At 36.9% G+C, this 16,447-nt stretch overlaps 1 protein-coding gene across 1 annotated transcript in view; it reads right to left on the reverse strand.

Moving 5' to 3' along the window:
- LOC108049833 overlaps window positions 1-8,624 on the reverse strand; it is a 30,597-nt gene extending 21,973 nt beyond the window's left edge. Inside the window, exons 1-3 of the mRNA XM_017131164.1 lie at window positions 8,317-8,624; window positions 4,982-5,562; window positions 4,475-4,691 (exon numbers count right to left, since the gene is read on the reverse strand). Of these exons, the coding sequence (XP_016986653.1) occupies window positions 4,475-4,691; window positions 4,982-5,395 (631 nt within the window). The 5' untranslated portion in view covers window positions 5,396-5,562; window positions 8,317-8,624. The remainder of the gene's footprint in view (window positions 1-4,474; window positions 4,692-4,981; window positions 5,563-8,316) is intronic.
- Window positions 8,625-16,447: the final 7,823 nt, after the last annotated feature.

The raw sequence follows: 16,447 nt of genomic DNA on the forward strand, positions 1-16,447 counted from the left end.
AGTATCTAAGCGGCAGCTCCTAGGAAATCTGTCAAATGTCAACGGCAGCAGCGAGTTGGCAACGTTGACGTTGGCTCATTAAAAAACGAACTTGTCCCAGTCGATTTTGTTTGTGTTGCTGCCTTTTGGGACTGTAGCTGACACCTGGGCAAAATGTTTCTGTGTGTTGGTTTGTGCACGGAGAAAAATCAGATACAAAAAAAAATCTATAAAAATTTCACCTAAGAGTAGTAGTTTAATCAAGCTTTTTGCTTTGATAAACCACCCAATTTTATTTTGTTTTTGAATTTAGCTTAAAGCTATCTTGCAATAAATATATTTAGATTTAATCTTAACCTTATTATGGTTTTCTGAAAAAAAATAAATCCTAACATTTTTGTTCAAAAATATTAGGATATTAAAAATATGTACAAGTGTTTAAAAAATATAGTTATTACCATTTAAAAAAATTTTTTTTTTGGTATAATACAAATTTTGAAATGTTGCCTTTATAAAAACAATTTGTTTGAGTGTGTTGTTCTAAACACTTTTTAGGAACTTTACGATAACTACAATACACTTTTAATTGTCAACTTAAAAAAATGATGCAAACGATTTTTTTTCTTCAATATATATCAATATATGACAAATATTATTTGGTAATTAAAGTATTATTTTTATTAAGATACGTTTAAATATAAAAATAAATGAAATCGAAGAAGAACTTTACGAGTTTTTGAGCAGTGTTTTCGATTGGAGGCCTTGGTTCAAAATGGCGGCCTTAGTGCGACCATTTTGGCTGTTGGCCTGGGTGTTTATCACATTGCTGCTATTAATTAAGCTTAACGAGGTTACCGCTCACAACCACACCGCCACCCCCCCTCCCCCTCCGCTAAAAAACGGGGAGGGGGGTGGCGGGGAGTTCATCTTAGTGCGGCAAACTTCATAATGAAATTTCACCTTCATCTCATTAAAAGTCTTAAGCATTTTTCGAGCACAGTGCTGTGTAAATTGATGCGTGTCAGTTGGAAAAGGGTTCCTCAGTCCCAGTTCAAGAAGGCAGTGCCACGCCCCTAATCCCACAAGCGCCCAGTGTACGTTTGCCAGTTTTCGAGTTTTCCAGCTGTTGACTAGCAACGCTGGGGCAAATATTTAATTTTTAATGAATTTTAATGGATGCCGGAAGCTTTAAAGAAACTGTGGAGCGGAACTCGGGAATACAGGAACTCAAAGGGGAACCGAAAAGGAACAACGGACCACTGGAATATTCACTTCAACCTGAGCACTTTTTTCTGTAAGGACTGCATTTATTCTCGCAATGCTGATGTTTTAGTTTGCTGTTTATTTTCATTGAAAGCGAGAAGAAATCTTTAAGGCAATACCACATCGCAATCTGTCTTACTAGCATTTCAATACTTTTTTCAGGGTTTAAAAATAAAAGTTTATCGAAAACAAGAAATTTATTTAATTCATTTCAAACGTTAAAGACTTAAACTGATCAAATAGAAAAGCTCAATATAAACAATACTGTTTATTGAAACATTAAATATTGGAAATTGATATTTTGATCATACTTTAATGCATTTTATTTCCCAATTTTAAAGATCAGAAAAACAATAAGGTAATGCATTTGACAAAACTCCAGATAGTGAATACTTGGCTGACAATCAACTAATGGCATGCTCCAAAATTCCAGAGATCTTGGGTCCATTTCCATTTGGGAGAAAGGGTTTAAACTGAGCAATAGGCAGGCGGTAATCACTTGCAGTTAATTAACTTATTATCTGCAGCTTAGATGATGCGCTGCACTTTGGTAATGCACTTCAAAGTGCTTGCACATCAGTGTGCAGCTCTCATTTACATGCATATGGCAACAATAATTACATGTGCCGGACCCTTAGCCCCCCGAATCCTTAACCCACCGAATCCTTAACCCCCTGCTGCCCGGCAGAGAAATCTCTCTTTCGACGAAACGGCATCCAAGTGATTGTAATTCATTAGTCGACAACAACAAACCCGATGCATTTGCCATGTGTGTGGGAGCGGGTGCATCTGTGTGGGTGTGGATTATGCAGTTTCCGCTTGGCTGCAACTGCAGTTCCATTTCCCCATTTCCCATTTCCCCCGCCTCCCATTTCCACACTGCCCATTTTCACATTTCCACGGCTGCAATTGCGATTGCAGCTGCTGATGCCGCCATTTTATCTAATTGCGTTGCCCCCCGCCCAACGGCATTACGCATACGCCTCGTGGTCCATATCATTAAAATTACGAGTGCTTCACGCACGCGAAAAAAGAATTGGTTTTCATTTAAGAACAAGCGAGGGGGTGCCAAGGATTATCAATATAATAGAGTGGAATCAGAATATACCTTTTAAATGTATTTAACTCCACGTATTCTCATTTCATTTTGGCGCAAAAAATATTAAGAAATATAAATGTCATTCTTATATATTTATATTTATTATAACTGTAATCTAAACATAATGCCTGGTTCTATACTCATATAAAAAAGTAAATATTGATTTTAATTAAAAATGAAATCAAAAAATATATTAAGATCTTTTAAGCACAAATTGATTGTATATAAATATAAACAAAAGAAACGCATATAAAAACATTTACAGTACTTTTAAATCACTGGAGGGTATATAATATTTTGGGAAATTTGAAAAATTTGTTAAATATAAAAATATAATCCTGAAGGCTCATCAGATATTTCCATGCCCGATTCTCCCTTTTAAAATCCCTTTAAATTCCCATAACACCCACGATTGCGAGCGTATCCCCAGCAATTGCGATAATGAAAGGCTCTTTTACAGGACTATCAATAGAGCTGTCCTCGTGCGAGCCACCACCACCACCATCACCATCAACGCCACCCCACGACCCGTTTAACCCCCTGCCTCGGTCCCATTTAACCCATGCTGGCCCTCATAAATTGCTGCATACCGAAGGGCGCTGGAGCGTCTGCAGCCTTGACAACTGCAAGTGGCATTAGTTGTAGCAAATACAGCAAATACGGCAAATACAACGGACAACAATTACAATTGAAGGCTTTGCGTTACTTTTCCCTAGTACAAGGGATTTGCATTTGTTTGCTAATTGAAATTAAGCAAATAATACGAAGCGAGACTTCCACCCACGTAATCCTTTTGTAGCGCATTAAAACGAGAGGGGTTCGCTACAAAAAAAAAAAAACGAAACGAAAAAAAGGGTTCCCGTTTCGGGTTAAATAATTTAAATCCATTTGTAAAACATTTGATGCTGCCCTTTGGCAATTGTCACGCCCTGTTCCTTGTTCCTTCCTTTACCTTTTTTTTTTCGCCGACTTTTCCTACTTTTTCCTGCCGATAATTAGTATGGAAAAAGGTCCTTGGAATAATCAAATGTTTAAAAAAGATTTGGCAAAGTAAATCCCAAGGAATTATTTGCCACTTGAAACGTTTAAAAATGTCAAACAAGAGGATGGCCGAAATGGATGAATGGTTGGATGGATGGCTGGAAGACGTTGCTGATGAGGGTGTTCAGAAGACCTTAACCCACCACCACCACCCTCGATTGTTTTTTTCTTCTCTTTTTTTTCGAGGGGTCAGACAAACTTAATGAGCAAATTGTCAAATGCCGCGGCAAAGCGCGCACTTAGACATGCCCTGAAAAATCCCCAAGCAAAATAACTTGGGCAAAAGTAAAAGTTGCCGGGGCTTTGAATAAACAGTTACGCTGATTTAATTTGCCAACAACAAAAAAAAAAAAACGAGAAAAGAAGCGAAAATAGGAAAAACTGAAGGCAAAGGCAAAATTCTATCACAGTATGTTGTCTGTCACCCTCGATTTGATTTTTAAATTGCGTTCGTGATAAATTGACGAAATGAACAGCAATAACGGCGGCGAGAAAAAATCTCAAGCAAAATTGACAACTGTCAAGACTGTCTGCCGTCTGGCCCCCCTTGCCCCCTTGCCCCCTTGCCCCCTATCCCCTGGACCCTCGTCCCCAATAGACATATAAAAATTAACTACAGACTACTTATCTTATTTGTTGATGCCTGGCCCCAAGGACTAAGGACCAAGGACCAAGAACCAAGGACCAAGCGCCCGGAAGCTGGCTACAAAAGTTTGTCAGCGGCTTTTGATGTGTCCTTTATTACGGGCAAATGTGTGTGTGTGTGTGTGTGTGTATATCGGGGTATATTTCTGGGTATATCTTTTGGCTGCATAGGGGGTGTACTTTTTGGTGTGACAATATGCGTTGAACAGGAAGCAAGCAATCAACGCGAATGATATGCCAAATGGTAATGACCAAAAGTAAAAAAAAAAGTAAAGATAAATGATCCAACCAGACTTTTTTCAATCTGCCCTTGATATTATTTATAGTTTCACAAACAGCTGGGTACGAAATAATAGCAGCGAATAACAGGAATTTAAGATTGTGAAAAGTTTAAGCTATTAAAAGATTTAATTATTTATTTTTGATATATAGGTTTTCTTTACTCACCTCGTCCACTCCTGCCCACAAATCGCAGATCGTTGAACTTGGCCACCTGATTCTTCATCACGGCCGTACAATTCCTCAGTTCCCCGCAGAAGTTCTCATCGTTTCCAGCCCGAATGGTGACTATAGTACCATCCATGACCTCGCCCAATGCCAAAACCTTGAAGGCGATCGGTAGCGTTTTATTTGAGCGCCAGTGCGTGGGCAAAGTGGTGCAGACCTGTTGGGGATATGTTAAAACTGTTAGTGAACTGATAAATTTATAAGGGAATTTTAGTGATTATTTTTAAGATGTTAGAAACGTAGGCAATGGAAGTTATTCTAAAGGAAATATCAAACTTGTTGTCTGGCTATTGCACTTTAGACCTAATATATCAAAATCAAGCAATATCAATGAGCAAATTTCAGGATATTACCGTACAAATTTATTGGTACGCTACAAATGGTATATATTTTTTTATGGCATATGATTATGTGTATGCTATATTGTTATGGACTATGTGTACCCACCACATGTGGTGATCCCGTCTTGACCAGTTCGCCAGGATGTTCGGCGAGCAGGACGTCGACGGTGCGTTCGATGAGATTCTCGGGGGTCAAATAAGGACTCGTGTCCACGGGCTTTGTTTTAACATTATTATTATTGTTGTTGTTGTTGTTCGTGGTGCTGTTGTTGTTATTATTGTTGCTGTTGTTGTTGTTGTTAGTGGTGCTGGAATTGTTGTTATTGTTGGCAGAGGACTCAGCATTTCGCCGCTTCGTTGTGGTCGTTGTTGCTGTCTGTTGTTGCTGCTGCTGCTGCTGCAGCGACTGATGTTGCTGGTGTTGCTGATGTTGCTGCTGCTGCTGCTGGTGTTGCTGCTGCTGCTGCTGCTGCTGTATTTGATTTGAGGTGGTCGAACTGACCTCAGCAGAAATGTGCATTATTGCAGCTGCTAGCTGGGCACAAGGTATTTCAGGGCTCCTCTTTGGTTTCCAGTATTCAGTGGATTCAGTTGCCGGCGGGTTTCGTGGGTTTTCGGTTTGATTTCAATGCCTGCCTCAAAGAGTCGACGCTTTCAATCCGATCATTGTCAGCTCATTTGGTCAATCTGGAAAATTAATGTGGACTGCGAGTGAAATTCGGATTGCAAACGGTGTGTTTTTGTGCGATGGCAAGATGTTCTTTCAAGTAAATTCTCTAAAAATTACAATGAATTTCTTAAAAGTATTAGAACTATGATTATATATTCTCCAATTTATTCGGACATTTTTAGAAAATACCTACAGAAAGCTAAGCTTCAACATGTTATTAAATTATGTTTTAAAATGGTTTTTTTGTATATAAAGTGTTAAATGGAAAAAACATATTTTCATAATTTTTCATACAGAAATGAACTAAGCAACTAGAAAATAAAAAAAAAATTTACATTATAAATATACTTGGTCTTTAAAACACTGCGTTTTATATATTTGTTATATAAAAATATTAAAATGGGTTTCTCGTGTAAGCTATCTAGAAATTAAAAAAAAAATTAGTAAACAACCAAAAAAATACATTACTTAAAAATGTAAGTAATTCATTTTGTTTTTGCTTTATTTTCAATTGTTTATTTGAAAAGCGTTTTTTGGAACACCGGCACTGATAATGTTTTTCCGGACCTCGGCGCTTTTGTTGTTTTTCTTCATTGTTTTCCCGTTTCCAGCCCGCATAAGTATGCTGCACTTTTTGTTTATTGCCGTCAGCGACAACAGCTCAATTATTATTGCACTTTGACCTCGGGGGGTCGTGGGGATACAAAGGCAGATCCAGATACGAATGCTGATTCAGATCCAGAACCAGAATCAGAAACAGAAACAGAAATGTTGCTGTATAGTATCGCTATCTGGCAACCAAACAGAATCCAAGCGAATCGAATTGCACCGAACCGCACACCTTTGCGCACAATTTGCATTTAAGCCGGCGTCGGCGAGTGCAGCTCAATTAAATATTAAAAAATCATAACCAATAATGAGGAATTTCGAGCCGTAGGCTGGGGACAAACTAAGAAGTACGACTGCATCTGTGTGCGGCCGGAAAAATCCATTTCATGTCCATCAAATGGCAGTATAATGTGCGGAAAAAATGGTGAAAAAATGGGGAAAAAATTATCGAAAGCGCCAGATGTTGCCGGCTTGTGTTTGGCCACCAAAAAATCAACAATGCCCAGCCAGTCGCTTTTGTTTAAATAAAAACCAGTTGCCGGACACAGCCGCGTTTTGTTTTCACTCTGACGTTATTTCTTTTTTCTCAACTATTTTCAGAATACTTTTAACTGTCAGTTTTTCAGGCATCAAAGTTATATCAATTACCGAATTTATTGCTTGTTTACTGACGATACGAAATAAATGATTGTTATTTAAGGAATCTAAGGCTTTGTGATGTCGTTCAATAACCTAATAAAAACGATAATAAAAATAATTTAATTAGTAAAATACTTGCAAATTCTGAAATTTTTTAGAAATTATTAATATACTAAAACTGTGTGAACAGATAAGGTAATTGTATTTTTCAAAAATATCGAACTCAAAAATTAGTTGTGCAGGAAATTAAATGACAAAAAGAAAAAGTTAAATACTGGTGTGTTTAAGAAATATGAATGGAAATAAACAGTAAGCTTATACAACATTTGAATTCTACACAAAGAAAATTTAAATATAAAGAAACACATTATTACACGACTTTATTTTAAATAGCAAGTGTGGGTTAAAATATATGAATTAGTTTATAAAAATAATTGTAAGAAAAGAAGTAAAAAGAGTGTTTAAAGCATCGGCTCATTAGAGCCCCTAGAATTTCCTTCTTGTTTTGTATTGTAGTAGCAAGTGGTGCACAAACACAAGCAGACCAAAAGATATATATCTGTACATACATATATACGCTGCGTATACGCGTTTTTTACAACTTCCGCTCTGAAGTGAATGCATATATGTACGTGTGAGTTTATATTTATTAATATACATTTTTTGCCCGCTGCAGAATGCAGATGTCCGGCCAAATGAGCTGGCCAAGCGACTATGTGGCGACATATGTGGCCACAGATGGGGGGAAAGGGGGGGATGGGGTACGGGGTATGGGGGGAGGGGGGATGGGTCCGCCGAAGTCGGTCTATATAATTGGTTAACAAACAAGTCGGTGACGAGGCTAGCCACACAATTAGACCAACAAATGTAAATTAACCCGTGGGAAAAATAGGTATTTATGCGGAATTGTGGGACTTAGAAAATCAAAACAATTGACTTTCAAATTATGATTAACACTCTCGATTAAATGACGAACATTTGATTCAAAACAAAATATATCGTAGATAAGAAAAACAATACTAAATAAAAATATTTGATTGGCATTAAAACAGTCAACATTTACAATTTATATTATCGAACAATATGTATTTTTGTATTTGTTTGTTTGATATCATTTTACTTCAAAAGCAGTATAAATTCCTTTAAAAAAAATCAGAGAAAATATTAGCAAATTATCAAATTTTAAATAAAAGTTTGTATGGATGTCACATTATATTTTATACTTTATTATTATATAAGGTATTTTGAATAGGCTAAACACTATAACCACATTTAAAATTGATCTCCAACTTTAAATTAACGAAATAATCATAATAAATTAAATCAATAGTTTCTTAGTATATATCAGCATATTGATATTAAAAATACAGTTATTTGTTTTAAGCTGCTGATCATTGAGTTCTTTTATTTCCGATGATGATCCCGTGTATTTTTAAGTTTTTGTTTTCTTATAAAATTTGTATGCTACAAGATCACTTTTGCTATTATTTATGGACGATCTTTTTCATTTAAATCCAACTTACTTATTCTTTTGCTGTTATAAATTGTGTTTACTGTTTCTCCCAGCACCAAAAATATGAGTTTTATGGTTTTATGTAGATTTTTATTTGCCTTTATTTTTGTTATTATTACACCACAAGCACTTCAAAAAAATTATTAAATTTCGGCTAGACTTTTCTCGATTTTGGGCTTGCTAATTGTGGTAATTTTGTTAAGCCACCGGCACACACACGCACACACGCACAGATACAGATACAGATGCAGATTCAGTTGCAGGGACTCAGAGACACAGACACAGACACATATATGGGGGCTGAGACTGGCGATCGAATCAAACGACACGGAGATATTAAACTATTTTTTTGCGGTAACCATGAACGCGACCACTACGAGCGGTTGGCAACGTCGACCACCGACGCCGGCAGCGACGTCGACCGCGACAGCGACGTCGACCGCGACAGCGACGCCCGCAGAGGGCCCCACGATTTGGAATAGAACGAACGTATCCAGCATCCAAAAGTAACGAAGTCTCACGCAGCGCTCACGAAGTCGCCGGAGGATGCGAAGGATGCGAAGGATGTGAAGGACGAAGGAGCGCAGGCGACGCCTCATCATAATCACAGGCCAAAAGAAGCAGCACCACCTCCCGCAAAACACCCACCACCCCCCAGGAACAGCCCCCTTCGTCCTGTTGCGACATCACCCCGCCCCCCAGGGGAACGTCTATGTCGACTTCTTGCTCAACTGCAGGGGGTATATACAGTTAAAACTCCGCAAACTGAATGGGTAATACGGTTCCAGTGGAGGGGTGGTAATTTCCACAAAAAAATAACAACATTATTACTTTATACTTATAAACAAAAAGAATAGGTTTCCATTTTACTTATTTTTTAACACGAAAATGTCATAAATAATGTATAATTGAGTACACCAAATCCGGCTCGAAGGACCAACGGATCTGTCGAATTTTTACCATATTTTTCACATCTTTGATCCTTCAAGCTGGCTTTAGTTTATATAATTTATAATTATATAATTTAAGCTATAAACATCGGAAATTCCAAAGCTATACATATTATGTGGGTTAATGGAAAATTAAAAGCTGCCAGATTAGAGTAATCCCCTAGACTTTTAATCTCTAATAGATCTTTTAAAAAGCAATTAAACTGTAGGTTAATTTTTAACACATTTACACTAAACGATCATTGATGCGACTCAGATGGCTATGACTTAAAGTTCGGCTTACCGAGGTTGTACTGTGGCGTTTTCTTGGCATTTTTTCCACAGCTCTGGCTGTTGTTGTTGTCCTGGATGCTTGGATTCCACCTCTCCTTCTTTTTGGCTTAACAATTACCGCGAGAACCAGTAGCAGCGGTTGTTGTTCGACAGCGCAGTCGACGTTGACGTCGACGCCGGCAGAGGGAGGGGCAAAGGGCAACGTAAACCGAAAACCGAAAACCGAAACCAGAAAACGTCAACTACACCACAAGCAGAAAGGCCGCAACGACGTCTTCAAGTTGGCCAGAGCCGCCGTAGCACCACCCATTACCCACCACCCACCTCACCACTTACTTACACACCTCCCAACCCCCCTCCCCTCCCCTGTTGAAAAAGGGCAACCCACCACGAGTCTTAGAAAAATTGCGCTCAATTTTTTGGCGCACTCTGGAAAAAAACGCCAGGCCAGAGTGAGAGGTGAACAGGGGGCCAGAAAGAGACGGACGAACTTCTTGAGTTTTTTCCCAGGCTTTCCTTGCCATTTCCTTACATTTTTATACGTTTTTTTTTTGTTTTGCTTCAACCCCCAAAAGAATTTTGTCTTGGAAAGGACTCAAAAAGAAAAATCTCATCTCAAAACACAAAATAAAAAAAAAACAAAAACAAAAAATAAGAGTAAGGGAAAAGCAAAAGCAAAGCGTTGGAGACGCGGCTTTGTGGCAAACCAGGAATTGGTAAGCCAGCGCGAAAGAGATGGCTACAGCGTGCGGGAAAGAGATGGGCAATGGGGGGAGCGAGCGAGAGGGCCGATATCTTGCGGCTGCCATTTGCGGCCAAGAAAACCCAAGGAATGAGTGAAAAATCGCAACCACATGGGGCACACAACCGCCCGCCCATTGAAAAAACAGAAAAAAAAAATTCCCTACAGGGCGGTGCTAAATACTTCCTTAGGTTTTTTTTTTTTTCGTTGGTTATTTTTTGGTTTTTCGCATTATTTCGTAGGCCTTTGCAACCCTCCGTCGTTTTGCGGTTTCTTCGAAAGGGGGTTAAGTGTGGCTCATGGGTTAAGGGGTGGTGCATGGTGTATATGTACTGGTATTGGTGTTGGTGTTGGTGTTGGTGTCAGCGGTTGCGCACCACCAGGGATCTTTGTGTGTGTGTGTGGTTGGGCATTATGAAACCACAGGAATTATTACACGCTGCGGTCGATTACTATATCAAAACTCCTCTAATCAGGAATCTGTATTGGGCAGGGCTGCTCCTCACACTCACACGCACACACACACACAGAGGCAGTGGAACAACCACAACCACTATTGCAACCACACAGACACAAACACACACTTTGATAGCCAACCAAAACTACGCGTTCCGCTTGAGTCAATGCAGCCAATGAGCGGATTTCGATTACCAAGCCGCTCGCAAATTCGCCAGCCAGCGGATTCGATTCGGCGGAAAAATCCCGTTGGGGCCACGGAAAAATGGTGGAAAACAGGGCAAAAAGTCACCGGGAAAACATGGTCCACGAGCATATCAATCTAACTAATTGGCATCACTTAGAACAACATCAAAAATAAATATAAGTCGATCAACGCATGAGTATACTATTATTATATAAATACAAATAATACAAAAATATATTTTTTATGATTCAAGCCATTACATATCTTCTTCAGCTTTTTTTAAAAATAAATCCGTTCACATTCTGAATTTAAATAAAAAATACTTATACATATATATATTAGACTCTTCAGATAAGAAAATGAAAGGAAGAAAGCTGTGACCCGGAGATGAGGAACCTTTGATCTTGGAAAATCTTGGAAAATAGGATAACTACAATCGGAATTAGGACAGGCTGAATTAAACCATTTTAAACATGATTTGCGATAATAATATTAAATTTTTTATTTTCAGATTTGTATGCATTTTAATGGAATTTTTCTCTTAGACAAAAATAATGAGAAAAAAGGCGGGGACCAGAACCAACCAGAAATATGCAACATGAAACATGAAACATGCAAATTGCAAATTTTAACATGCAACATGCAACATGCAACATGCAACATGCAACATGCAACATGCAACATGCAACATGCAACATGCAACATGCAACATGCAACATGCAACATGCAACATGCAACATGCAACATGCAACATTCAACACTCAACATGCAATATGCAACATGAAACATGCCAAATGCAACATGCAACATTCAACAATGAACCATCATCAATTGACAGTTAACATGCAACTCTTAACAACCGACAAGCAACAATCTACAATAAACGATCAACAATCAACAATTAACAATCAACTCTCGACAACCATCAGCAAACAATCAACAATAAACGATCCACAACCAACAATAAAAGATCAACGATCAGCAATCAAAAGTCAACAATCAACAATCAATAATCTACAATTAACATTCAAACATAATACTTGGTAAGTGTTAGATAACATCCATGTAATGTTAGATAGCATCCATGCAATTCTAATCTAATACTAAAGTAATGCTAATGTAATGTTAACCAAATGTGCAATTGGCCAAGTCATCGTCATAGTTAATGGTTACTCCCGCTGCAAATTATAGTTCCCAACCAGTTCTAGCCAAAAAATTACGACCTAGGGGTTGTGGCAGCCCATAACTCAGTTTACTCAGATGATCGGAAGTTGAGTGTGTGTTTCTTGAGAGGATCCAGATGATTATTGGTAATACCATCTGACTTAGATTGGACACCAGGATGCAGGACAAAGGATCTCTCAAGGTATGTACATTATATTACTATGAATTATTTCACTTAATAAATTATCTAATTTCTAATTCCGGAATATATGTGTATGTGTGTGATTGAGAAGCGGTTGTAGGAGGCTCATGCGATTAAACGAACTAATTCCAAAAATTATTTTTTCAATTTTATTTTCGAAAAAATCCCGAAAAATGAACCCAAAAACAAAAACCAAGATTTGAACGCAGATGCTTAAAGAATTAAACCACAAGTATTTAGAACAATGACACTTTGCAATCGGATTTTTGTAAGAAGAACTTCAAAAACTAAGCTCTCAATGTTTGTTTGTTATTGGTTGAACACTCTTAAAGGCGGTGGAAATAACCCAGTCCTCTGATTTCTTTTCGTAACTAATTTGCCCCCAATTAGTAGATTTTCGCATGTGTGGCAGTGTCGCCAGTTTGAATAAGTTCTGTGTGCTTATCATTAGCCGAACACTCTGACACACACGTGGAGCTTATCGATGACACCCTTTCGCCCAGTCCATGCCCTCAACGCCCCCCTGCAACCGCCGCTCCTGCCAAAGAAACCAAGCCAATTAAAACGATAAACCAAAAATGCCCAGCGGCGTCACCGAAGAGGGTAAATAATAATGAGAACTGAGAAAGAAATAAAGAATAGCAACAAAAACTGCAGGAAAATAACGATTTTTTACTTTCTACTTCCATTTTCCTTGGTTTTCTTCCTTTTTGCACAGAAAACAAATTGTCAACATTGGTCAAGATTTGTTTATATATAAAAGATGGTCAATAATATTACGATATACTGAAATTGCTTGTAAAAGAAATTTTAATTTAAAATTAAAATCTTTCAAATAATATGATTTAAGTCCGATCTAATTTAAAAAAAAGAATATCCTATGTTTTTCCATATTAAATGCATTTCCATACTATAGTTCATTTTCAGATAAAAACATATAAAAATTAAAATTCAAAGACTTTTAGCAAAAAAAATGTTTATAATAATTGAATTTGATTTAAGAACTTTACAGTGTATTACATATTTTTATTTCCCCCGTAGTTAGAGGCAACGAGAGGCGTTCAAGTTGCAAGACCGCTAAGCAACGACACCAGCACCGCCGCCCACGAACCACCCACTCAGCCACCCAAATCCACACCCACCACCCCCTCGAAAAAGGAAGGACAATTATGAAGCAAGTTGGTCGGCGGAAGCTGAAGGAGCACAGGAGCGAGAAGTCCTTGCAGCCGCTGAAAGATTTTGTGCAAATAATTCTAAAGTGGAACGACAATGGCTGGCAAAGCGGCGACAAGTGCCACTGAAGTGGCTAAGTGGGTGAGTGGGTGGTGCTGGTCACAAGGCGGTACGACACTTTTCATATACCCCCAGGAAAGAAAGGGTATTTTTTATTTAACCAGAACGTTTATGCTGAAAAACACTTCGAACTTTTATTAAAAATTATATTTGATATAGACTTTACACAACTTAGTTGATAGAAATCCTTAGTGCTATAATTATAAATGTATTATACTAAACTTAATAACGGCATGAAATGAAGCAAACCACGGCATCATAAAAAATTTAAAAAAAAAATAGACCGAAAATAAGAAACAAAGTTCTTTTGTAAAATTTAAATTTTAGGATCCCTTAAGGTGTTTTTTTAAGTTATTATATATTGGTTTCCGTCATGTTCTAATAACTGATGTATCTGTAATATGTAAATTATTATCTTTTTAAAACAATAATTAAAAAAAGAAAATACTCAACAATTCTTTAAAAGGGTACATTAGATTCAAATAAGATCCTAGTCCTATTTCCTAACCTCCTATTCCACCTTCTTTTACTCCCTTCCCTTTTTATGCTCTTGTGTTGATTTTTCTTTTAATTGTTGCGGATTTGCATTCTGACACATTTGTCAACCTCAACAAAAAAAAACCAAGGAGGGGAAAGGAAGGAAGTGGGGATGGGATAAGGTTTGTTTATTATTTATTAGCCTCAGTCCGAAAAGGGTTGGCCCCAGAGGGGCTAAAGGACATGTGAGGACATCCGCTGGGATAATAATAAACACCAGGGGACAAAAGAAGGGGACCAAAGAGGGGAAACCCCCAGTCAAGTAATTTGTCAACGAGCCAGCAGCAAAAACAACTATGACAACCCTACACTACAGAAAAAAAATATAAAGCTTCAAGGCAACAAGCCGAAATGTAACTATTTCACCTCCAGTTTTCCAAATTTCCCACAACTTGGGAGAACAGTCTCAAAAAACAGCGCATTTAATAATCAATTTTTTAAGATTTAAAAATATGTTATATTTTAATATAGTTAATATTCGGGTAAATACCATTACTGTTTATATTAGTCAATAATTAAAAATTGATATTCGACAGAATATAAGAATTCCCTATTTAATATTATTTCAAAAATTATATATTAACTCCTTTTTTTGTGTGTACACACACGAACACCTGTGCGATTGTGTGTGTGTCTGTTTTGAGTGACATGTGTCAAAACTGAAAAACTACGCGAATTTGTGTCAAATACCCTTGTCAGCGCGTTTCAAGTGCAATAACACTTTGTCCCAACAAAAACACAACAGTTAACCCCCGCTTAACCCATTCTGGCCCCCCTTTTTAGCCATCATAAAGACAAAGATAAATACCGGACAGGTGCAAAAGTGTGAAGTGGAGTGTTTTCGAGTGTGCAAAAAGTTGCCAACTTTAGAGAGGATACGGAAATGGTTGATATGCATATAAATTACTTAAAAATGTATTAAACAAATTGAAAAAACTATTTTATAATTATATTCAATGTGTTGCAAAGGGATGATTATATTAAATCAGTCTTGCAACTACAATAAACTTTTATTTATTTTTTATATGGAACAATCTAAATAGTAAAATTCATTTAAAATGTATTAGAGCTTATAAAATTCCTATTATTGATTTTTAAATGATGTAAAACAATTATAAAACTTATTTTTCCATCTACATTTTAAACTGATTTTTTAAGTCTATTAAATTTGGTATGTCCAAGAGTGTGTTGTAAAAACATACAATTCAATCCTTTCCCAACTTCTTTTTCACCCCTGCCTATAAATTGTTTTATGACTTTCCCATTCAAAAATCAAAAGAGGATTTAAAATGATTTTACATTTTCGCTTACAGTCTACGATTTTTTTTGTGAACTCCCAGGACAACCTCATACATGTGCAAAGATATTCCAAGGGGATAGAAGGTCACGCAATGTCTCAATCGTTCCACCCTCCAGTTAAATGTCGCCGATTACTCACTTGGGAGCTGTAAACCGCGTTTTATGATTTCTTTTTGTTTTTTTTATGGACAATACTGTTTATGGACCCGTCGCCAAAATAGATCAACAAAAAAAATATGGCGAAATTTGTGCAAATTGCAGTTTTGCCATTAATATTTTTTGCTGATGGGATATGGGATGTAAGTGCTTAGGTGGTTGATTGTTTGGGGGTGATATCAATAACTCATATGATTTTATCGTTTATTGTGACAAAAGTAAGTTTTTTTATATCTCTATATACCAATAAAAAAAATTATTGCATAAATTTTAATATTTTTTGAATAATTGTTTCCTAAAGGATCTAAAAAATGTAAGTTTTTTTATATCTCTATATACCAATAAAAAAAATTATTGCATAAATTTTAATATTTTTTGAATAATTGTTTCCTAAAGGATCTAAAAAATGTCTTTTTGGGGAAATAGATTTCATAACAAGTTTCAAATTACTTTTAGCACAAAATTTTCGATTGCAGATGAGTTTGAAAAATGTATTACATAGTTATAGAAAATATTTTCACTTTATAGTGAATTTTACTTCCCTTTTTACATTTTCTTATTCACTTTTTGAATGGTAATATGTCTTCCTTACATTTTATTTAATTCAAATAAGCCTTAACAATTCTTAAAAACTTCTGAACTTATCGTTTTGTATATTAAGCACTCATCCAATTCCTAGGCAACTTTTCCTCACTTACCACTCCATTTTATCACATATCCGAAGACCTTTTATATCACTTTGCCGACATCCAATCCATAAAAAAGTGACTCGCAAAAAAGTGCCAAGCTGTTGGTGCGTGCTAAGCATAGTTAAAGTCCAGATCCATATTTGTTTTAATGGCCACAGACATGGATATGGATATGGACCGGAATGTGAATCGG

The sequence above is a fragment of the Drosophila rhopaloa genome, unplaced genomic scaffold, assembly GCF_018152115.1.
Source record: "Drosophila rhopaloa isolate 14029-0021.01 unplaced genomic scaffold, ASM1815211v1 contig_3, whole genome shotgun sequence".
In the NCBI taxonomy this organism is placed as follows: domain Eukaryota; kingdom Metazoa; phylum Arthropoda; class Insecta; order Diptera; family Drosophilidae; genus Drosophila; species Drosophila rhopaloa.